Below are 23,254 nucleotides of genomic sequence, written 5' to 3' on the forward strand. Positions count from 1 at the left end.
CATGAGGTTCCCCCAGCTGAGTGGCTCAGGCACCTCACCCCCTTGCTGGGCCAGAAGGCCGCAGCGGTGCTCAGCCAGCTGGAGGGGCTGCAGCCTGGGGACTATGAATGGTTCAAACAGGCCCTGCTGCATAAGTTCGGGCTGACTCCGGAGATGTACAAGAAAAAGTTCCAGGAGGCGCAGAAGAGGCCAGAGAAAACCCATGTAGATACAACCGCTCGCCTTAGGCAATACTACCGGAAGTGGGCGTTCGGGATGGGAGTCCAGTCCGTAGAGGACCTGATCGAGCTGGCGGTCGTGGAGCGATTCTACGAGATGTGCGCATCTGACCTGAGGGTGTGGCTCGTGGACCGGAGGCCAGGGGATTCACACAATGCAGGGAAACTGGCAGATGACTTCACAAACAGCCGGGCCAGGTTTGAAAGTGAGCCCCACAAAGAGAGGGAGTCCCGGAGAGAGAGGGAGTCTCAGAGAGACCGGTTCCTGACAGTACGACAGAGGGGACCACCTCTTGGGCGGGCCCAGGAAAAAGGGCTGGCCACCCACCCCCCAGAGAGCCAAGCAGTGCTTGGACGGAGCAGCCGGCCCAAGGGACACAACAAGACCCAAGCTGTTATCGCTGTGGGCGAAAGGGGCATAGAGCAGCCCAGTGCCCCAAGCTCCCAGACAGGTTGAGCAGGCCGGGGAGTCATGGAGTCAACTGGGTGGAGTCCCAGAAGCCAGAGGGGCTGGCGGCCAAGGTGGGTGGTGCTGACAGTGGGCACTTGGATTGGGCCGAGTCCACCCCACAGACCAGCTCCTCAGGGGGTCCAAATGCTCAGAGGTCAGTTTACAGAGTGAGGGCAGCAATGTCTCTGTGGAGCAAGTGTCTCACACCCCTCGAGGTAGACGGGAAAAAGGTTACAGGGTTCTGGGACACAGGCGCTGACGTGACGCTGGCCCGACCCGGGGTGGTGGCACCGGGCCGCATGATACCCGATTCCCACCTGACGATAACAGGAATTGATGGGACCCCTTTCAAGGTGCCCATGGCGAGGGTGCACCTGAAATGGGTGGACAAGGAAGGCCCCGAAGAGGTGGGCGTGCACAGCCATTTGCCAGTGGATGTACTGATGGGGGGTGACCTGGAGAACTGGCCAGGTAAACGCCCTGGTGCCCTGGTCCTGACCTGTAGCCAAAGAAAATGAGGGGTGTGTTCCCCAGATTCGGGGTACAGGCCCAACCAAAGGCACAGGGGCCAACCCTGAGAGAAAGGGAGTCCCCAAACACCAGATCTCACAGGCCAGGGGTGCTGGAGCCAGGCAGGGATGGGGAAGTAGCTTCCGCCCCTGCCCCAGCGGAAGAGTTCCAGGCAGAGCAGCAGAGAGACCCCTCCTTGCAGAAGCTGAGGGAACTGGCCAGTCTCAGCCCAGCTCCACAGCTGGGGGAGGGCTGCAGGGAGAGACTCCTGTGGGAAAAGGGATTCCTGTACCGGGAATGGGCTCCCAGACGCAAAGCGGAGGCATGGAACGTCCAGAGGCAACTGGTGGTTCCCCAAAAGTACCGGTGCAGGTTGCTGTACCTAGCCCATGATGTCCCGCTCGCAGGACACCAGGGGATCCACCGCACCAGGAGAAGGTTGTTACAGAACTTTTTTTGGCCAGGGATCTTCGCAGCTGTCCATCTATATTGCCTGTCCTGCAATCCCTGCCAGAGGGTGGGGAAGACCCGAGACAAGGGGAAAGCTGCCCTGAGGCTACTGCCCATCATAGAGGAGCCTTTCCAGAAAGTGGCTATGGACATAGTGGGACCCTTCAGCAAGGCAACGCGTTCGGGGAAGAAATATATTTTGATGGTGGTAGATTTTGCCACGCGATACCCAGAAGCAGTGGCCTTGAACTCTGTCGACGCTGACACCGTGGCGGATGCAGTGCTGTCCATTTTCAGCAGAGTGGGGTTCCCCAAGGAGGCCTTCACAGATCAGGGATCCAACTTCATGTCGGCCCTGCTGCAAAGCTTGTGGGACAAGTGTGGGGTCCGGCACACCTGGGCCACAGCCTACCACCCGCAGACCAATGGGCTGGTGGAGAGGTTCAGTGGGACTCTGAAGCAGATGCTGAGAACCTTCATGAATCAATACCCCCATGACTGGGACAAGTACTTACCCCACATGCTGTTTGCGTACAGGGAGGTGCCCCAGGAATCCACGGGGTTTTCCCCGTTTGAGCTGCTGTATAGAAGGAGGGTACGGGGACCCTTGGACTTGCTCAGAGAAGAGTGGGAGGGGACGGCCTCTCCTGAAGGGGAGTCAGTGGTACAGTATGTACTGACCTTCCGGGAAAAGCTCACCGAGCTCATGGGCCTGGCCAGGGAGAACCTCTCCATGTCCCAAAGGAAGCAAAAGGTCTGGTATGACCATAACGCCAGGGCCCGAGGCTATGCCACCGGGGGCCAAGTGATGGTCCTTGTACCTGTGCGGCGGAACAAGCTGCAAGCGGCCTGGGATGGGCCCTTCAAGGTCGTCAGGCAGCTAAATGACGTGAATTATGTGGTGGAACTGTCAAACTGGGCCCACAGCCACCGGGTCTATCATGTGAACATGATGAAACCTTACTGGGACAGAGAGAACTTGGTGCTGGCCGTGTGCAGACACTGGGAGGGGCAGGGGGATGATCCCTTGGTGGATTTGCTCACAAGGACTGGAGCCGGCTCCTTGCTGGAGTCTATTCCCCTCTCAGACCAGCTGACACCTGCCCAGCAGATGGAGATCAAGGAGGTGCTGCAATCACACCAACAGCTCTTCTCGGACAGACCCGAACGCACTTACCTGGCTGTCCACCGAATAGAGACAGGCACCCACGCCCCTATCAAGTGTGTGCCATTCAGAGCCACAGGGAAGACGGCTCAGGAAATAGAGCGGGAGGTTGAAGACATGCTGGCTCTGGGGGTGATCCAACCCTCCTCCAGCCCCTGGGCCTCTCCCGTGGCGTTAGTCCCTAAAAAAGATGGGTCTGTTTGGTTTTGTGTGGACTATCGCAAGCTTAACGCCATCACTGTATTGGACGCCTACCCCATGCCCAGGCCTGATGACCTTTTAGACAAGCTGGGGGGAGCCCGTTACCTCACCACCATAGACCTCACCAAGGGGTACTGGCAAGTGCCGTTAGACGAAGATGCCCGGCTCAAGTCAGGTTTCATCACCCCTGTGGGGCTCTACGAGTTCCTGGTCCTGCCCTTTGGCCTCAAGGGGGCACCCGCTACCTTCCAGCATCTGGTGGACCAGCTACTGAAAGGGATGGAGAGCTTTGCCCTGGCTTACATGGACGACATTTGCATCTTCAGCCAGACGTGGGAGGACCATGTGTCCCAGGTCAAGCAGGTGCTGGACCGACTCCAGAAGGCCAGGCTGACTATCAAGGCAGGGAAGTGCAAGGTGGGGATGGCTGAGGTGACCTACCTGGGCCACACGGTGGGCAGCGGCTGCTTAAAGCCAGAGCCAGCTAAAGTGGAGGCTGTCAGAGATTGGCCAACACCCCAGACTAAGAAACAGGTCCAGGCCTTCACTGGGATGGCAGGGTCCTACAGGAGGTTTGTGCCCCACTTTAGCTCCATCGCAGCCCCCCCTCATGGAGCTGTGTAAAAAGGGAAGGCCTGACAAGGTGGTCTGGACCGAGCAGTGCCAAGAGCCCCTCTGCGCGCTGAAGGAGGCTCTGGTCAGGGCCCCAGTGCTGGCAGATCCAGACTTCAACAAACCCTTCCTGGTGTTCACCGATGCCTCAGACGTGGGGCTGGGGGTGGTGCTAATGCAGGTGAACGACAAGGGGGAGAAACACCCCATCGTGTACCTGAGTAAGAAGCTGCTGCCCCGGGAGCAGAACTACGCAGCCATAGAGGAGGAATGTCTGGCCATGGTGTGGGCGCTGCGGAAGCTGCAGCCGTACCTGTTGGGACGGCGTTTCACCGTGTACACCGATCACTCACCCCTTACCTGGCTGCATCACATGAAAGGGGCCAACGCCAAGCTCCTGCGGTGGAGTCTGCTCCTGCAGGACTACGACATGGAGGTGGTCCATGTGAAGGGGAACAACACCACCATAGCCGATGCCCTGTCACGCAGGGAGGGCCCCAAACTTCCCCGGGTCACTGGCTAAGTGACCCCTCTCAGTTCGGTCTGGAAAGGGGGAGAGATGTGTTGGAGTCGGGGGAGTGGAAATGCGAGACTCAGGCTGGATGTGGGAGAGAAGCAGAGCAGCTCCCAGTGGCTAAGGATGACCCTGGGGCTACAACTGGCAGGTAACACCTCTGCTCTGAACAAAGGAGGGAGGAGACGAGCTGGGTTTTTGAATCGGGGACGGCAGTTAGAGGCGGGGGAAAGAGGAGCTAGAAGGCAGCCAGCCTGAGGAGGGGGAAGCTACACCCCAGAGGGGCACCCCTCGGGGTCTTCTCCCCAGGACAGGTTGGAAGGACTGTCTCTGACTGCTGTGCTGACGCTTCTGTGAGAAACTGGGTATCTGTTGCCTAATAAACCTCCTGCTGTACCTGCTGAGTGAGAGTCACTCCTGCCAGCGGAGGGGATGCAGTGCAGGGGGACCCTGAACACCATCACAGGGTGGAGGAGCTGTCAGGCAGGAGGATCTGGATTCGGTTTGGAGGAGCTGTCGGGCGGGAGGATCTGTGTAGGGGTGGAGGAGCTGTCGGCGCAGGGGATCTGGGTTGGGGCTGGAGTAGCTGTTGAGGCAGGAGGATCTGTGTTGGGTCTGGAGGAGCTGTCGGGCGGGGGGATTTGGGTTCGGGTTGGAGGAGCTGTCAGTGTGAGGGGATTTGGGTTCGGGTTGGAGGAGCTGTCAGTGTGAGGGGATCTGGGTTGGGGCTGGAGTAGCTGTTGAGGCAGGAGGATCTGTGTTGGGTCTGGAGGAGCTGTCGGGCGGGGGGATTTGGGTTCGGGTTGGAGGAGCTGTCGGGCGGGGGGATTTGGGTTCGGGTTGGAGGAGCTGTCAGTGTGAGGGGATTTGGGTTCGGGTTGGAGGAGCTGTCAGTGTGAGGGGATCTGGGTTGGGGCTGGAGTAGCTGTTGAGGCAGGAGGATCTGGGTTGGGTCTGGAGGAGCTGTCGGGCGGGGGGATTTGGGTTTGGGTTGGAGGAGCTGTCGGGCGGGGGGATTTGGGTTCGGGTTGGAGGAGCTGTCAGTGTGAGGGGATCTGGGTAGGGGTGGAGGAGCTGTCGGGGCGGGAGGATCTGTGTTGGGTCTGGAGGAGCTGTCGGGCGGGGGGATTTGGGTTCGGGTTGGAGGAGCTGTCGGGCAGGGGGATCTGGGTTGGGATTCGAGGAGCTGTCGGGGCGGGGGGATCTGGGTTGGGATTCGAGGAGCTGTCGGGGCGGGGGGATCTGGGTTGGGATTCGAGGAGCTGTGTTCCTGCAGAGACTGTTCCAGTGCAGGCTGTAGCTCAGATTGGGGCAGGATTTAACTTCTGTAGCAGCGCCATTGGCAGTCTAGGGAGATGTTACTTGTTGTGGAGTGGAGACTTAGCACAGGTTCTGCCCTGCCCTCCAGCCTGGACTACACTCCCAGCTTCTGACCGGTCTCTTGGAGAAGCCTCTTCCTCTGGCACCCTCCACTCCTGCCAGCCCTGCTTTTTCAGCGGGGCTGCCCTGAGAGCAGCTGGGAACCCAGATTCTGGCCTCTTTCGCGTGGACCCGATCCAAGTGTATGTCTGTTGAGACTCTGCAGCACCCCAGGCGGACGAGTCTCCCTTCACCTGTCTGGGAGCAAGCCCTGCCCCTTACTCCCCAAATCAGCACCATATGTGGGACCCTGAGGTGCAGTGTCCAGAAATACTGCCAAGAATTGATTGCTGTGGGAGGTTGTGTGCAGGCAGGTTCCCCCTTGTTACCTGCTGTTCCCTGCACAGGTCCTGAAAGGGCACGACGACCACGTCATCACCTGCTTGCAGTTTTGTGGCAGTCGTGTTGTCAGTGGTTCTGATGACAACACTCTCAAGGTCTGGTCGGCTGTCACTGGTGAGGTGAGCCCTGGGGCTGAGGGGTCCAGATAGCCACTGGCAGCGCCCCACGGGGCGTGGCCGTCACCGGGGAGGTGAGCCCTGGGGCTGAGGGGTCCAGATAGCCACTGGCAGCGCCCCACGGGGCGTGGCCGTCACCGGGGAGGTGAGCCCTGGGGCTGAGGGGTCCAGATAGCCACTGGCAGCGCCCCATGGGGCGTGGCCGTCACTGGTGAGGTGAGCCCTGGGGCTGAGGGGTCCAGATAGCCACTGGCAGCGCCCCACGGGGCGTGGCCGTCACCGGGGAGCTGAGCCCTGGGGCTGAGGGGTCCAGATAGCCACTGGCAGCGCCCCATGGGGCGTGGCCGTCACCGGGGAGCTGAGCCCTGGGGCTGAGGGGTCCAGATAGCCACTGGCAGCGCCCCACGGGGCGTGGCCGTCAGTGGTGAGGTGAACCCTGGGCTGCAGTTGCAGGATTGGTTCACAGGAGGGATGAGAAGGCTGGCTTGTGCCTTTGTCTGATTGTGTGGCTCAGCTGCCATTTCTAAAGGGGCTCCTTCTCCCTGTGCAGAGGGCAGGGCATGTTTTGAGCCCTGGCCCTGGTGTCCTCTGGCTGCTCAGACTCATCTTTGCCCTCATGGTTCCTCTCCTCCTGTCTCTGTCATGCTCTCTGCAGTGTGTGCAGACCCTGGTGGGCCACACGGGGGGGGTCTGGTCCTCCCAGATGAGGGACAACATCGTCATCAGCGGCTCCACAGACCGGACTCTGAAGGTGTGGAACGCAGACACAGGGGAGTGCGTGCATACGCTGTATGGCCACACGTCCACGGTGCGCTGCATGCACCTCCATGGGAGCAGGTAATCCTCAGGGGGCTCCCTGGGCTGGTTAAACGGGGCAGGGGCCAGGGGCAGGATCCCATCCCAGCCTGTCTGTGCTCTGCAGGGTGGTGAGTGGCTCACGGGACGCTACACTGCGCCTCTGGGACATTGAGACCGGGCAGTGCTTGCATGTGCTGATGGGCCACGTGGCCGCTGTGCGCTGCGTGCAGTATGATGGGCACAAGGTGGTGAGCGGCGCCTACGACTACACAGTCAAAGTGTGGGACCCGGAGAGTGAGACCTGTGTCCACACGCTGCAGGGCCACACCAACCGTGTCTACTCCCTGCAGGTGAGAGCCCCTGGACCTGGCCCGTGCCTTGCTCCTAGCAAGAGCAGTTCCCCTCACTAGCTAGGTCTGCTCCCTCCAGGTGAGACACACCCCCCTCCCCCCCCGGGCCTGGCCCATGCCCTGCTCCTGGCAAGAGCAGCTCCCCTCACTAGCTAGCTCTGCTCCCTGCAGGTGAGACACGCCCCCCCCGGGCCTGGCCCATGCCCTGCTCCTGGCAAGAGCAACTCCCCTCACTAGCTAGCTCTGCTCCCTGCAGGTGAGACCGCCCCCCCCCCCCTCCCCTCGGGCCTGGCCCATGCCCTGCTCCTGGCAAGAGCAACTCCCCTCACTAGCTAGGTCTGCTCCCTGCAGGTGAGACACCACCCCCCCGGGCCTGGCCCATGCCCTGCTCCTGGCAAGAGCAGCTCCCCTCACTAGCTAGCTCTGCTCCCTGCAGGTGAGACACCCCCCCTCCCCTCGGGCCTGGCCCATGCCCTGCTCCTGGCAAGAGCAGCTCCCCTCACTAGCTAGCTCTGCTCCCTGCAGGTGAGACACCCCCCCTCCCCTCGGGCCTGGCCCATGCCCTGCTCCTGGCAAGAGCAACTCCCCTCACTAGCTAGCTCTGCTCCCTGCAGGTGAGACCCCCCCGCCCCTCGGGCCTGGCCCATGCCCTGCTCCTGGCAAGAGCAGCTCCCCTCACTAGCTAGCTCTGCTCCCTGCAGGTGAGACACCCCCCCTCCCCACGGGCCTGGCCCATGCCCTGCTCCTGGCAAGAGCAGCTCCCCTCACTAGCTAGGTCTGCTCCCTGCAGGTGAGACCGCCCCCCCCCCTCCCCTCGGGCCTGGCCCATGCCCTGCTCCTGGCAAGAGCAACTCCCCTCACTAGCTAGCTCTGCTCCCTGCAGGTGAGAGTGCCCCCCCCCCCCGGGCCTGGCCCATGCCCTGCTCCTGGCAAGAGCAGCTCCCCTCACTAGCTAGCTCTGCTCCCTGCAGGTGAGACACCACCCCCCCGGGCCTGGCCCATGCCCTGCTCCTGGCAAGAGCAACTCCCCTCACTAGCTAGCTCTGCTCCCTGCAGGTGAGACCGCCCCCCCCCCTCCCCTCGGGCCTGGCCCATGCCCTGCTCCTGGCAAGAGCAACTCCCCTCACTAGCTAGCTCTGCTCCCTGCAGGTGAGAGTGCCCCCCCCCCCCGGGCCTGGCCCATGCCCTGCTCCTGGCAAGAGCAACTCCCCTCACTAGCTAGGTCTGCTCCCTGCAGGTGAGACACCACCCCCCCGGGCCTGGCCCATGCCCTGCTCCTGGCAAGAGCAGCTCCCCTCACTAGCTAGCTCTGCTCCCTGCAGGTGAGACACCCCCCCTCCCCTCGGGCCTGGCCCATGCCCTGCTCCTGGCAAGAGCAACTCCCCTCACTAGCTAGCTCTGCTCCCTGCAGGTGAGAGTGCCCCCCCCCCCCGGGCCTGGCCCATGCCCTGCTCCTGGCAAGAGCAACTCCCCTCACTAGCTAGGTCTGCTCCCTGCAGGTGAGACACCACCCCCCCGGGCCTGGCCCATGCCCTGCTCCTGGCAAGAGCAGCTCCCCTCACTAGCTAGCTCTGCTCCCTGCAGGTGAGACACCCCCCCTCCCCTCGGGCCTGGCCCATGCCCTGCTCCTGGCAAGAGCAACTCCCCTCACTAGCTAGCTCTGCTCCCTGCAGGTGAGACCCCCCCGCCCCTCGGGCCTGGCCCATGCCCTGCTCCTGGCAAGAGCAGCTCCCCTCACTAGCTAGCTCTGCTCCCTGCAGGTGAGACACCCCCCCTCCCCACGGGCCTGGCCCATGCCCTGCTCCTGGCAAGAGCAGCTCCCCTCACTAGCTAGGTCTGCTCCCTGCCGGCAGAGCCTGCATGAGCTCCTGCTGCACGCGCCTGATGGCACCGCCCAGGCTGTGCCTGCCCCCGCTGGCAGGGCAGCACGCTGAGCCTCTCTCTCTGGGCAGTTCGATGGAACGCACATCGTGAGCGGCTCCCTGGACACATCGATTCGGGTGTGGGACATGGAGAGTGGGAATTGCCTGCACACACTGATGGGGCATCAGTCGCTCACCAGTGGCATGGAGCTGCGGGACAACATCCTGGTCTCGGGCAATGCAGACTCTACTGTCAAGATCTGGGACATTAAGACGGGCCAGTGCCTGCAGACACTGCAAGGTATGTGGAGCAGGGACACAGAACCACCTTTTCCTCTGCCAGTGCCTGGGGCAAGGAGCTGCACAGTCATGGCAGATCTCAGCAGTTGGGTTCCCCACCTGGCTCTGCCTCAGCCTGAGCCTCAGCCAGGCCCATGGGATGGTGCAGTGGCCTTAATTGGTGTTTCCTCCCTGCACAGGACCCAGCAAGCACCAGAGCGCTGTCACGTGCCTCCAGTTCAGCTCCAAGTTTGTGGTAACCAGCTCGGACGATGGCACCGTCAAGCTCTGGGACCTCAAGACGGGCGAGTTCGTGCGCAACCTTGTGGCCCTGGAGAGCGGAGGCAGTGGGGGTGTGGTGTGGCGCATCCGGGCTTCTAACACCAAGCTGGTGTGTGCTGTGGGAAGCCGCAATGGCACTGAGGAGACCAAGCTGCTGGTGCTGGACTTCGATGTCGACCTGAAATGAGCCCCAGCCAAGCCAGCTGGGGAAGGAGGATCCCGCAGGCCGGGTATGGCAGCTGGGCTCTGCGGGGCAGGTCCCAGAGCAGGCCTCAGCCCCTCAGCAGGGCTGTATGTACTGGATGCAGCCTACCTGCGCCTTATTTATGTGTGTGCGCGCCTCAGCATGGACCGGCAGGGAGGGCCCTGCACTCAGCTGGGGCCCTGGACTAAGAGGACGCAGCATGTTTTGTACACACTAATACATCAATCTATTTCTGTACCTGGGGCTGTGTCTGGGAAGCTGCACACACTGAACTGCCCCTCCTTGAGTGTGAGACAACCATGCCTTGGGGATCACAGCGGGAGCCTGTTCCATGAGGTGGTCCCACAGCTGTAGGGCACCAGGACTGGGCAGGCAGCCCCAGTGCCATGTGATTCCTGCTGCTTGGGGCTGGGTTGCCAAGCCCTGGTGTGTGGGCAGGGTCCCAGAGCACCCCCCGGTCTCTATTCCAGGAAGGGCAGTGTGCTGACAATGTGCACCTGACGCTGAGCACACAGGGAGGGGGGCATCCTGCAGGGCAGCAGCAGATGGGTCACAGCCCGGTGGCTGCTCAGGTGCGCAGGCTGCTGAGGCAGCCCCAGGTAGATGGGGCAGCTGTAGTGCGGCAGGAAGGCATGTGGCCCATGAGCACGCCAGGGTTCCCGAACGGCTCGCACCCAGACGGGGGGCAGTAGGCAGGGCTGGGCTGAGAGAGTCTCCTGCAGCAGGGCGGCGCGTGTGTCCCACAGGGCGTGGTGCAGCTCTAGGCCAGTCAAGTAGAGCCCGCTCTGAGGTGGGCTGCTGGGGGGCAGCACCTGGAAGAGCAAGGGAGGGTCAGGGGCTGCTGCCAGGCAGGGGCCAGGGGCATTTCCCAGGGGCAATGGGCCAGACTGTGCCAGAAGGGTGGCATTACCTTCTGGTCCAGCTGGTACTGATCCAGGTCCTGCTTCTCCACCCGGGCTGCTTCCTGGAGCACTGCAAGCAGAAGGCGCCTTGGGTACTGGAAGGCAGAGAGATGACAGAGCACGACTGGCTGCCCTGCCGCTGCTCCCAGGTACGTGCACAGCAGCTGGCAGCGACACACCAGTGTCTGCAGCCAGCTGCTGGGAGCCTGGGGACCAGTGGGCGCATAGGGCAGCCAGGGGCGAGGCAGCCGTCCCTGCCTCAGTGCCCACAGGATGCTGGAACAGTGTGGGGACGGGCAAGGCTGCCCCTGCAGCTGCATCTGTGCACAGTGGAGGTCCCGGTCCACCTGCTGCAGTAGGGCCAGGAAGCTGCCACACTCCTCCAGCAGGAAGCGAAGGAAGGGCCGGGGTTTTGGCCTTGTACGCCCACTTGGGAGACGCCCTCTGCCTCCAACCTCCCAGCCACGCTGCTGCAGCCTGTCCTGCAGTTCCTGTACCAACTCCAGGCCCTGCTGCACCAGCTGCTCCAGGGCCTTCTGTGGGTCTCTTTCAGGTGGTTTTGGCTGCCAGAGGTCCTGGGAGTGCAGTAGGTCTGAGAGCAGGCTGCTGCTCTGCCTCTCCAGCAGCTGCTGCTGCAGGCCATGGTACAACCCACAGGAGGCTGGGTCCGTTGGGGCTGGGAGCTGCTGCAGGGAGGCCCGCATCTCAGCGATCACTTCCTCCTCTGGCAGACCTGGGGGTGGAAAGTTTACCATCATCACAGCCGCTTCCTTGCCTGAGCCTATCCCTGAGCCACTTTCCTGTGGCCCCCTGCCCTCCCCTGTAGGCCAGACTGTGGGGAGGGGGGGCCTTCCATACGCAGCCTGAGGCATACAGCACTACTTCCCTCTCCCCTATAGGAGACAAAGAGGGAGGGGCCCTTCCTTACCCAGGTTGGAGCCCCTGCTGAGGGTGGTGAGGAGGGTCTGTACCCCCTGGGGGGGCAACAAGGGGGAGACACTGCCTAAGCACTGCTGGCTCAAGCTCTGCACAGCTCCTGCGTCCCCAGCATCCTGGATGTAACCACCGTAGAGAACCGTTCCTGGAACGAGAAGGCACAGTCATGGGCTTGTCTCCTGGAAGGGGGTCCAAACCCTGCACAGGCTGGCTCCAGCTTGGTGCCTGCCTGAGCATTTGGGCAGCTGCTCTGCTCTGGCCCAATCCCTGGGTCAGGGCCTCCGCCACCCTACCTGCCACCTCCTGCATGGCCTCTGCGGGATTAGACACCAGCTTCACCAGCCGCTGCTGGGCGCTCAGGCCAGTGAATAGCTCGGCTTCGCTCCTAGGGGACGAGCAGCAAGACACACACCCCAGTGGGCACAGGTGAGTGGAGTGAGACAGGGCTGTGGTGGGGGTTGGCCTGGCACTCACCATGGATAGATCTGGGCCTGTGCCAGGCTCCCGTAGTGCTGCCTGTGCAGCAGCACGGCATGGAGCACCAGCAGTGCCAGCCCTTGCTCCCGCACGCCCGCCCGGCCCAGCAGCTGGCTGTAGCTGCGCAGCAGGATGCTCTTCAAGTCCTGGGGTGTCTCACAGAACAGCGGCACTGCACGGTGGCACACAGGAGCTGCGCGGGTATAGACGGCATCACCCCTGCTGGGCTGTGTAATGAGAACTGCCCCCGGATGCCACGGGGGCAGCGGTGGGTTCTGCGCATGGCCTGCGCACAGGGCTACCGGGTTCCGCTGGCTGCTGCCATTGCTGAAGTGAGGGGCCTGCTGGTAGCACGCAACGCTGTGCTGGTTCGGGTGGCGCACCCCACCGGTTCTAGGTAGGTGAGTGCAGGTAGCAAAACCCCTGCAGCCCACTGAGAAGGAAGGACGCCAACAGCCCACTTGCTAGCCTAGGCTGCCCCTCACTCACCAGGCAGTGGGGTTATGGCTGTCCCTGCAACCCTGTGGGTTGGGCAATAGCCATGCTCGCTAACCCCCACACTCACCCCCAGCTGCTTGGGCAGGCCAAGGGGCATGGTTTGTGGGCAGTTCTGGCGGGGGCTTTGCCTCATCACGCCCTCTAGATGGTACTGTGCTCACAGCTGACAGGAATAAGGCATCACATGCCAGGGGAGGCAAGGCCCAGGGAGCCACATACCTGGCACAGCCTCCCTGGCGTGGGCAGCAGCAATGAGCCAGAGACGGAACTTGGGGTGGACCACTTCCCCTTTCGGGTCGACCAGCTGTGGCACTGGGGACTTTGCGCCCCCTGCAGTAAGAGGGAGACACCCAAGCACAGAAAGTCTCACTCTGCTGGGGTCTGTCCAGGGCACAGCTGGGGGTAGGAGTGAGGCATGTAGGCAGGAAGGGGGTGGGGGCTGCAAGGTGTGACCTAGGATGCAGGTATGGGGGATAGGGATGTGGGGGGGCCAGGAGAGGGCTGTAGCTGTGTGGGTGGGAGGCAGGCAGGATTTGCTGCTGTAGTGGGAGCGGGGAGGGTGTCTGTGATGCACAGGAGGGGGCCCCAGGGGGTACCCTGGTGGGACTGGCAGGGGAAAAGCTCTCTCACCTTCATGGGCTTGTAGGAGCTTGCTGAGCTGCACCAGCACCTCTGGGGGCCAGCAGTGCTGGAGGTGACAGTTGTTCAGCACCAGCCAGTGGCCCTGCTTGGGGCAGGTGTCCAGGGCTTCACCCACTTCACGCATGCAGCCGGGGGAGCCCAAGGAAATGACCACGACCACCTGCTGCAGAAGAAGCGGGTTACGCTGGGCTGGCCTCAGGGCCCACCAGGGCAGCCTGGGGCCAGGCCCTTGCCTAAGCTTGGGATGTTGGGACTGGGGTCCCCAGCGTGCTGGTGCCTAGCATAGCACATCCCCACCCCTCCCACCATGCCCCACCCCAGTGCCCTTTGCTCCTTGCTGTCCTGCTCTCCCGCCCCGGCAGGAGGCTGGCATTACGCAGTGCCGTTGCTGGGCCATCTGCTGGATCCAGGGCAGCGGATGTGTGGTTGCAGCAGGCGAGCCCCTGCGAGGGGTGAGGAAGAGCAGGGGCACGTGGGCTTGGCTGCGGGTGTAGATGGTGGCAGCACTGTAACCAGCGTCCTCGGTAGCCGAGTGGCCCAGCAGGCAGGCAGCGAGGTCTCGGAGTACACTGCTCAGCTTCTCAGGACAGAGGATGCGCCACAGGAGGGCCCGCTGGAAGAGGCTGAGGTGGGTGTGCCTGGGGCCTGGAGCAGGTCCCACCACTGTGGAGGGCAGGCGAAAATACTCCTGCCACTGGGCCGCCTGCTGGGTGAGAGAGGCCTGTAGGCCCTGGAACCCAGGCAGGCATTCCAGCAGGCCGCACTCATGCCAGGCTGTGGCAGGCACCCAGGCTGGCTGGGCTGCACGCACCGGCTGCAGCAGCTGTTCCGCAGTTGGTGCCTGCAGCCCCTGGCAGAAGGCCAGCCACTCAAGCGGGCTGAGCTGGCCAGCTACGCGCAGGGGAGCCAGGGCCCCCAAGCAGCTGAGCAGCAGGTTGTGTCTTTCCTGCAGATGCGGCTGGGCGTGGGCCAGCAGCTGGCGGGTGAGGCATTTGCTGAGCTCCGGCAGCCGGGCCTCCAGTGCTGCCTCCTTGCTGGCATCGGCACGCTTGGCTGCGAGCAGGGCTCTGCGTGCGAGGGCGAGGCAGCTGGCCGTGGAGCAGCGGTAGAGGGGGTGCAGGCGGCAGACCTGCTGCTGGGCCTGATGCAGGGCAGCACCCAGGCATGCCACCTGCTGGTACTTAGCCCGCACAGCCAGCTGCTGCTGGCGCAGGGAAAGCAGGTGCTGATGGCTGGTGCGCAGGGCCTGGATCTGGGCTTGCAGCAGGCGCACCAGGGGCAGGAACTCCTCCTGCTCCAGCAGGGGACTCGACGGCTGCGAGATCAGCTCCAGCAGCTCCTCCTGCAGACAGAGGAGCAGGGGGCTGGGGGTCACCGCTTTGGGGCATGGTGGGAGGGGCGATACGGAGGGTAGGGGTGTGACAGCAGGGGCTCAGAGTCCCCAGGGCGAGACAGGCCCACTGGGAGTAGCTGGTCTGCCTCCTGCTGCAGTGCTGCAGTTGTGGGACTGGCCTGTCTCCCCTCCACACGCGCCCCCCGCCCCCCTTGTCTGGGCCAGGCCTCTGTGCTCCCAAGGATGAAGGCGAACCAAGCGGCGCTCGCATTGGTGATGTGCTTGGGGGCACAGCGTGCAGGCCTGGGGTCTGGCGGTCTCGCTCAGGGGCAAAGGGGGTGGTGCTGTCGCTCAGAGGTAAGGGGGTGTAACGCTCGCACCTGGGGGGGCGGCGCTGTCACTCAGAGGTAAGGGGGTGTAATGCTGGGGCCTGGGGGGTGGCGCTGTCACTCAGAGGTAAGGGGGGGTTCAATGCTTGGGCCTGGGGGGCAGCGCTGTCGCTCAGAGTTAAGGGGGGTGCAGTGCTCAGGCCTGGGGGGTGGCGCTGTCGCTCAGGGGTGAGGGGCCAGTAGTCGGGCCTGCGGGGGGTGGCGCTGTTCTTTGGAGTGGGAGGGGGGCAGTGCTCGGGACTTGGGGGTGGGGTGGCCATGGTCCCCGGGAGGCAGCAGCTTCCGGGGCATGCTGCTTGCTTTGAGACGGAGAAGGTGAGGTGTCTGACTCCCCCTCATGCTGGTGGGAGGCAGTGGCCTGGTACACAGGAGGCTGAAGCGCAGGCTGGTCTCCGCAGTATATTCTCACCTCTGTGTCCTCCAGCTTGTCCTCCAGCTGCAGGATGCTGAGCTGCAGTGTGTGCCAGTGGGCCTGGGCCGCCCCCCTCTCTGCGCGCAGCACCTCCTCCAGCAGTAGCTCCTCCAGCGCACCAGGGCTCAGGCTCAGGTCAATGGGGGTCAGGCCCTTTAGCAGGGCATGATCCAGCTCTGCATGCAGAGGATGGGCAGTGAGGGCACAAAGGGAGCAGCCAGGCCCTTACCCTGGGGTCTGCTTCCAGCCCTGTGGTGAGACCTGTCCGAGGCCCCAGGACCAGCCCCAGGCCTGGCACAGCCCCTGCCAGCACCCAGCAATGCTAATCTTGCTGCAGCGCCAAGGAGGGGGCAGCATGAGCCAGTATGGCAGAGCTTGGGGGGCGATGCCAGCTGGGTCTGACCCATGGAATTACGTGCTGGCCTTGAACAGCAGCAGAGTGTCCTGGGAGGGGAAGGCTATTGAGGCTCACAGAGCACTGGGCATGCTGGCCACAGGTCTTAGTCTGAGGGCTCTGCACTGCCTGGACCTGCCTGGCCCAGGGCTTGGCTACAAATCCTCTTAGCTGCCCAGAGTCCGCCCCAAGCCTTGAGCTGGATCCAGTTCAGCCTTCAGTACTGACAGCCAGGCAAGTCCTTCCCAGCTTAGACACTGGTCACCCCAGCCTTGCAGGGCTGTAGCCTCACGCAGCCTGACTACAGAGCACACCTGATGCCAGTGTGGGAGTCACCCGCCCCCAGCCAGCAGCTCCCTGCCACATAGCCTGGCCTGAGAGTGCCCAGCACCAGCATGGGGAACCCCCACCCCAGCAATCACCTCCCACACAGACTGGCTACAGTGCATATCCTGTGCCTGCATGGGAGCTCCCACACGGCCTGGCCACAGAACATGCCCTACACCAGTGTGGAAACCCCTCTAATAAGGGAGTTTGGGGAACACTGCTGAGAAATTCAGGGCAATCTGCTCAGAGAGTAGGTTGTTTGCATGTTGGCAGCAGGGGTCCTATGTGATCAGGCACCAAACCCATCACACAGCATATCACCACTGCCCCACTGGCCAGTAAGAAGTGAGACTTGCAATTCCCTCAGGTATGCCAGCTCTCCCGTGCCACCACCAGCCCCCTCCTCGCCCTGGTGACAGGTTCTGAAAGCCAACCTCACCAAATTCAAAGAGCCAGCCGCATTGGTGGGTTAATGTAGACCACGGATCTTACCAAAAAGCGCAGGGCAGTGAAAAAGATGAAGGAGCTGGAGCCCATGACCTAAAAGGAGAGGCTGAGGGATTTGGGCTTATTTAGTTTGCAGAAGAGAAGACTGAGGGGTGATTTAATAGCAGCCTTCAGCTTCCTGAAGGGGGGGCTCTAAAGAAGATGGGGAGAGAATGTTATCAGTGGTGATAGATGGCAAACAAGGGGTAATGGTCTGAAGTTACAGAGGGAGAGGTGTAGGTTGGATACTAGGAAAAACTACTTCACCAGGAGGGTGGTGAAGCACTGGAATGCGTTACCAAGACGTGGTGGATTCTCCATCCCTTGAGGTTTTTAAGTCTCGGCTTGACAAGATCCTGTGTGGGATGATTTAGTGGGGGTTGATCCTACTTTGAGCAGGGGGTGGATTAGATGACCTCCTGAGGTCTCTTCCAGCCATAGAATTCTATAATTCTATGAAAAAGAGCCCCCTGGACTCCCTTGAGAATCTATAACCTTTGTTTATTGAAAGAAAGGGTGAGAGAGAAAACTGTCAACAGAATCAGAAATGCGCCTGTACAACTGCAAAGTTCTGTTAGCAGAGGTAGAATAAAGAGAAGTTACTCACGGTAGTAACGATGGTTCTTCGAGATGTGTCCCCGTGGGTGCTCCACGATAGGTGTCGGGCTCGCCCCGGTGCCGCAGATCGGATCTTTCCAACAGTTTCTGCTGGACCGCACATGCGCCGGCACGCGCCGCTCCCCTGCACGCTCCCGGCCACGTGCGCGATCCGGTCCCCGCCAGTTCCTTGACCAACCGCCTCGGATGCTCCTGAAAAACACCAAACAGAGATCCGAAGCGGGGAGGATGGGCGGGTGGTGGAGCACCCACGGGGACACATCTTGAAGAACCATCGTTACTACGGTGAGTAACTTCTCTTTCTTCCTCAAGTGTCCCCGTGGGTGCTCCATGATAGGTGACTACTCAGCAGTAACCCAAGAAAGGAGGTGGGTAGTCGGGTTATATGCAGCTTGCCCCCGAAAGGACTGCTGTCGAGAGGCGGGTATCCTCTTGGAACACCCGGTGTAGGGCATAATGCTTGGCGAAGGTGTCATAGGATGACCAGGTCGCTGCTCTGCAAATGTCTTTTAGCGCAACGCCCTTGAAAAAGGCTGTTGATGCCCCCACCGCCCGGGTGGAATGAGCCCTAGGCGGGGCCAGTAAAGGAGTCTTTCAAAGTTCGTAGCACATCTTTATGCAGGACACAATGTGCTTCGAGATTCTCTGTCAAGAGAGACCCTCTCCTTTTGATCTGGGAGCGAGAGAGACTAAGAGTCTGTCTGTTTTCTGGAAGGACTTAGTTCTGTCTATGTAGAAGGCCAACACCCTCCTCACCTCCAGGAGGTGCAGGCGTGCCTCCTTGTTGGAGCTATGAGGCTTCGGGTAAAACGAGGGTAAAACTATAGGTTCGTTAAGATGGAACTCTGAAGAAACTTTCGGAACAAAGGCTGGGTGCAGCCGTAAGGTTACCGCCTCCTTTGAGAATACCATGCAGGGCGGCGTTGCCATAACTGCTGCGAGCTCACTGACCCTGCGAGCTGATGTGATTGCAAGAAGGAAGGTTGTCTTTATTGTAAGGAGATGGAGGGAAACTGTGGCTAAGGGTTCAAAGGGTGGTCCCGTTAGCGCGCTGAGCACCAGGTCCAAGCTCCACAATGGTGGAAGCAGTTTCCGAGGGGGGTACAGGTTTACCAGCCCCTTCAGGAACCTGGTAACAATAGGATGGGCAAACACCGTGGGCCCTTCCTCTTCATGCCGAAAAGCCGATATAGCGGCGAGATGGACCTTCAAAGATGAGAGGGAGAGCCCGCCTCTCTTGAGGTCCAGTAAGTATTCTAGTATGACAGGTATAGGCACCTCAAGGGGAGCTAACTGCTTGGTGGAACACCATGCAATGAATCGAGTCCATTTCTGTTTGTAGGTCTTCCTGGTGGAGATCCTTCGGCTACTTACCGGGACTTGTTGTACTCCCTCTGTACATGTACTTTCTAGGGAGCTGAGCCATGGATTAACCATGCTTGTAGGCGCAGGCCTCGGGGGTGAGGATGCACTATGGACCCCTGGGCCTGCGTGAGCAGGTCCAGCGCTACCGGAAGGGGAAGCGGTGGACGATCCGACATGCGGAGAAGCAAGGGGAACCATTGCTGTCGATCCCATGTGGGGACCACTAGGATCGTGCGGGCTCTCTCCCTCCTGGCTTTCTGCAGGACCTTGTGGATGAGCACCGTGGAGGGGGACGCGTAAAGCAGTGGGCCCTTCCACGAAATCGTGAACGCGTCCCCCAGGGACCCCCGCCCCAGTCCTGCCCTTGAGCAGTATTGGGGGCACTTCTTGTTGTGCTGAGTGGCAAACAGGTCTATCTGGGGAAACTCTCATGCCTGAAAAATCGGTCGTAGCAGATCAGACTGGATCTGCCACTCGTGTGTGAGTGCGAAGTGCCTGCTCAGCTGGTCTGCCTTCACGTTGTGAGCGCCTGGTAAGTACGAGGCTTTCAACGTTATATTGTTGGCGACGCACCAGTTCCACAGCCGGACTGCTTCCGCACATAAGGCACAAGATCGAGCTCCGCCTTGTCGGTTTATATAAAACATGATGGAGATATTGTCTGTATTGATCCCGACTACCTTGCCTTGTATGTGGTCTTGAAAGTGTTTGCAGGCGTTGAACACCGCTCTGAGCTCCAGTATATTTATATGCAGTGACTGTTCCGTAGGGGACCACAGTCCTTGCGTCACCTTTTTGCCAATATGTGCTCCCCATCCTATGCTAGAGGCGTCGGTGGTGAGAAAAATAAAGATTTGTGGTTGGTGAAAGGGTACCCCGTTAGCATGTTCTTGGGGTTTACCCACCATTGCAGGGATCTGCGCACCTCTGTCGTGGGCGACACCACCCTGCGGACGGTATGGGATGCCGGCTTGTAAACGCTCGCCAACCAATGTTGTAGGTTGCGCATATGCAATCTGGCGTTCTGTACCATGAACGTTGCCGCTGCCATGTGGCCGAGCAGCTGCAAGCATGTTAAAACCGGCACCGTGGGGCTGTATGTAATGACTTGTACCAGGGAACTGATAGCGCGAAAGCGAGCATCGGGTAGATAAGCTCTTGCTGTGATAGAATTTATGCGTGCCCCTATGAAGTCTATGTCCTGTGTGGGGTCGATCTTTGATTTCACAAGGTTGATGACCAAGCCCAGTGAAGAAAACGTGTTTGCTGTTACGCGTATCATGCGTAGTACCTCCTCTTTCGAGGCCCCTTTCAGTAGGCAGTCATCCAGGTATTGGAATAGAAATACCCCCTGTCTGTGCAGGTAGGCTGACACCACTGCCAGGGTCTTGGTAAAGACTCTGGGGGCCGAGGAGAGGCCGAACGGCAGAACCTTGTATTGGAAAAGTTCTTTGCCAACCATAAACCGGAGAAAACGTCTGTGAGCCGGGTGGATCGTTATATGAAAATACGCATCTTGTAAGTCGAGGGCTGCAAACCAATCTCCATCGTCCAGTGCCGTGAGTATAGAGGCGACTGTGATCATCCAAAAGCGTTGTTTGCGCAAGTACCGGTTGAGGCCTCGAAAATCTAAGATGGGCCTCCAGCCTCCTGTTTTCTTCTCTGTGAGGAAGTATCGTGAATAAAACCCTTTCCCTTGAAGTCGCTCCGGCACTCTTTCGACCGCCCCTATAAGCAACAGTTGGTCCACCTCGTGCTTGAGTTTCGCCTCGTGGGAGGCATTCCTGAGATTAGGCCTGGGCAGAGGTCTTGGCGGTGGGAGCGACTGAAAGGGGATCACGTAACCCGTGGCTATGATCTCTAGTACCCATTTGTCTGTGGTGATCTTTTGCCATTGTGAGTGGAACGGTCGGAGGCGATGATGGAACATTAATTGTGGATGACATAGCGCGATGGTAGTAATGTTGCAGCCCTCGATCTGTCCGTCAAACTTGTTGCCTTTGGGCCTGCCCCGAGGATGCACGGCCTTGTTGGGAACGTTGCCTAGGAGTTCTATACTGCTGTTGCTGTTGATGCCGCCCTTGGTCGTAGCCCCGTTGGTACTGAGCATGCTGAGGCTGGTACGGGTATCGCCATTGTTGAGGGTAATACTTTTTCTTTCTGTATGGAGGGGTATAAATACCCAGGGTTCTGAGTGTGGCTCTTGAGTCTTTACTGGAATGAAGGACCGAATCAGTTGACTCTGCAAACAACTTCTGCGTGTCGAAAGGGAGATCGACAATTTTTGCCTGCAGATCCCTCGGGATACCCGATGTCTGGAGCCAGGATTCCCTGCGCATGACCACTGCCGTAGCTGTTGAGCGTGCCGCCGTGTCTGCTACGTCCAGGGCGATCTGGACTCCCGTCCTTGAGGCTGCATAGCCCTCTTGCCCGATGGCCTTCAGCACCGGCTTCTTATCTTCTGGAAGTGAATCCATGAGAGAAGTAAGCCTGGAGTAATTGTCGAAATTGTTGTTCGCTAGATGTGCTGCATAATTAGCCATTCTCAGCAGCAGGGTGGAGGAGGAGTATACCTTTCTGCCAAATAGCTCGAGCTTCTTGGCATCTCTATCCGTTCCCCCCGCTTTGTACTGGGAAGTCTTCGATCTCTGCTGAGACGATTCTACCACCAGAGAATTTGGTTGTGGGTGACTAAACAGGAACTCCATGCCCTTCGCCGGGATGAAGTATTTCTTATCCGCCCTCTTGTTTATAGGTGGAGCGGAAGCCAGGGTCTGCCATATGGTGGTAGCAGACTCCTTGATTGCTTCGTCGAGCGGGATAGCGATTTTGGATGAGGCCGGAGGCCTCAGGTTTTTGAGGAGCTTGTGGTGCTTCTCCTGCACCTCTGCTGTTTGGATGCCTTGCGTGAAAGCCACCCTTTTAAACAGCTCCTGAAACTGTTTGAGGTCGTCCGGGGGGGCAACATCCCTGGGGGCCGTAGCCTCGTCGGGGGAGGACAAGGAGGAACTACAAGGGTAGACCTCCCTTGAACTCTCAGGGTCCTGCTGCTGGTGGTACACCCTCTCACTAGAGGCTTGCGAGGGAAAATCTCGGTGTTCCAGAATCAGCTCCCCTTGGGACAGCTGTGTTTCCGTCCCTGTCCGTGAGTGCCCACGGGGGTACTGGGCGGTCGAGGGGGACCTGCCCCTGGGTGTATGCCTGTGGTATCTATGCCCGGCGTCATAAGGACAACTGTGGCAGCACGGGCATGGTTCTTGGGATGGAGACCTGGACCACTCTCAAGGTGCATACCCCTCATGTCTGGGGGAGCGAGATCGTCTGGATGACTGAGAAAATGGTGGAACTGGTTTGTGGTAGTACTCCAGAGGGTCAAATCCCAGAAAAGGTGAGGGTGGCCCGAGCCATGGTGAGGCTGGTTGGAGGAACGGGGAAGGAGGCTCTGGGTAGGCTGGGGGAGACCCATGTCTCCTGGTTGGTGTACGCAGCATAAGGGGAGGACTTGTTGAGAGCAGCCCTGCATCCCTGTCCGGAGAAGGGCTGCGGTGCCGGGTTTTTGCTGTTGCCTTTTCCCTCCCCTGCAGGGCTGGCTCCTCCCCTCCCCGTGCTGGGGATCTTGGCCCCGCTGTCAGCGCCGCGCGCAGCACGCTCATCTGCGGTGCAGCGCGGTTGGTCTCCTCCGGTGCTTGCAGGCTACGTGCCTGTTGGCCCTGCACTGTTGGTGCCCCGGGGGTCTGTGCCGCCGGTTCCAGCGCTTGCCTGGCCGCTGCTCTGAATGCGCGGGCCAGCTGTTTAGTAATCGGAGGCTCAGCTTCTGCCACGTGCGCTGCTGCGCTGCCACTCGCTTGTGAATGCGGCTGGGGTCTATGAGCTACGCCTGTCCCTCTCGCTGTGACTGCCGGCAGAGATCGGGCTGGAGAGAGCTTCCTTTGTTTTTGCACTGAGGGGGTGAGGGATACCGCCTTCCTTTTATGGAGCCCTGTGGGTCCCTCCAGTTGAGGCCTCTCTGGCACGTCTGGCTGGAGGGCCTTATCAAACAGCAGCATTTTCAGACGCATTTCTCTGTCCTTTCTGGCTCTGGCTGCGAGCTTTGCACAGAAGGAGCATTTCTGGGTGACATGTGATTCCCCCAGGCATCTGATACATTGACTGTGCCCATCAGAGGCCGGCATAACTTCGCGGCAGTACTCACACTTCTTGAATCCTGAAGAGGACATTGCAGTGAGTCTTTGAGCTGTTAATAGGGTACTTAGCACCTTCTCTGTGCCTGTTCCCCTCTCACGGACTCCGGCCTGCTGCAGCAGGAGGCCTACTGGCCTTCACGTCCCCGGGGTGCCTCCGCTCCTCCTCTCGTTTCTAAGACTTTCTACTTATATATATTTTTTTTGCAGTAAAGAAACAAACAATTTAACTAAGAACTCTGAAAGAGAACTCTAAATCTCTGAAAAGAAGACTCTTAATACGCTGACTCTGGCTGCAGCCTGAGCAGATTCCGTCTGCAGCCGATGGCGGTTAAGAAGGAACTGGGGGGGACCGGATTGCGCACGTGGCCGGGAGTGTGCAGGGGAGCGGCGCGCGCTGGCGCATGCACGGTCCGGCAGAAACTGCTGGAAAGATCCGATCTGGGGTGCCGGGGCGAGCCCAACACCTATCGTGGAGCACCCACGGGGACACTCGAGGAAGAATCTGCTGTATTAAGTC

The 23,254-nt window shown here is 60.4% G+C and overlaps 2 protein-coding genes across 2 annotated transcripts in view; one reads left to right on the forward strand and one right to left on the reverse strand.

Annotated features, from left to right (window-relative positions):
* LOC142020952 (F-box/WD repeat-containing protein 7-like) overlaps positions 1-10,011 on the forward strand; it is a 49,173-nt gene extending 39,162 nt beyond the window's left edge. The window contains exons 9-13 of the mRNA XM_075009306.1: positions 5,888-6,001; positions 6,654-6,835; positions 6,921-7,146; positions 9,099-9,309; positions 9,488-10,011. Of these exons, the coding sequence (XP_074865407.1) occupies positions 5,888-6,001; positions 6,654-6,835; positions 6,921-7,146; positions 9,099-9,309; positions 9,488-9,756 (1,002 nt within the window). The 3' untranslated portion in view covers positions 9,757-10,011. The remainder of the gene's footprint in view (positions 1-5,887; positions 6,002-6,653; positions 6,836-6,920; positions 7,147-9,098; positions 9,310-9,487) is intronic.
* LOC142005545 (dynein heavy chain domain-containing protein 1-like) overlaps positions 9,977-23,254 on the reverse strand; it is a 41,338-nt gene continuing 28,060 nt past the window's right edge. Inside the window, exons 3-11 of the mRNA XM_074982874.1 lie at positions 15,361-15,539; positions 13,546-14,571; positions 13,218-13,389; positions 12,807-12,917; positions 12,087-12,282; positions 11,906-11,997; positions 11,605-11,757; positions 10,685-11,409; positions 9,977-10,586 (exon numbers count right to left, since the gene is read on the reverse strand). Coding sequence (XP_074838975.1) covers positions 10,236-10,586; positions 10,685-11,409; positions 11,605-11,757; positions 11,906-11,997; positions 12,087-12,282; positions 12,807-12,917; positions 13,218-13,389; positions 13,546-14,571; positions 15,361-15,539 — 3,005 coding nt within the window. The 3' untranslated portion in view covers positions 9,977-10,235. The remainder of the gene's footprint in view (positions 10,587-10,684; positions 11,410-11,604; positions 11,758-11,905; positions 11,998-12,086; positions 12,283-12,806; positions 12,918-13,217; positions 13,390-13,545; positions 14,572-15,360; positions 15,540-23,254) is intronic.

This window comes from Carettochelys insculpta, chromosome 1 (genome assembly GCF_033958435.1).
Source record: "Carettochelys insculpta isolate YL-2023 chromosome 1, ASM3395843v1, whole genome shotgun sequence".
Taxonomy (NCBI): Eukaryota; Metazoa; Chordata; order Testudines; family Carettochelyidae; genus Carettochelys; species Carettochelys insculpta.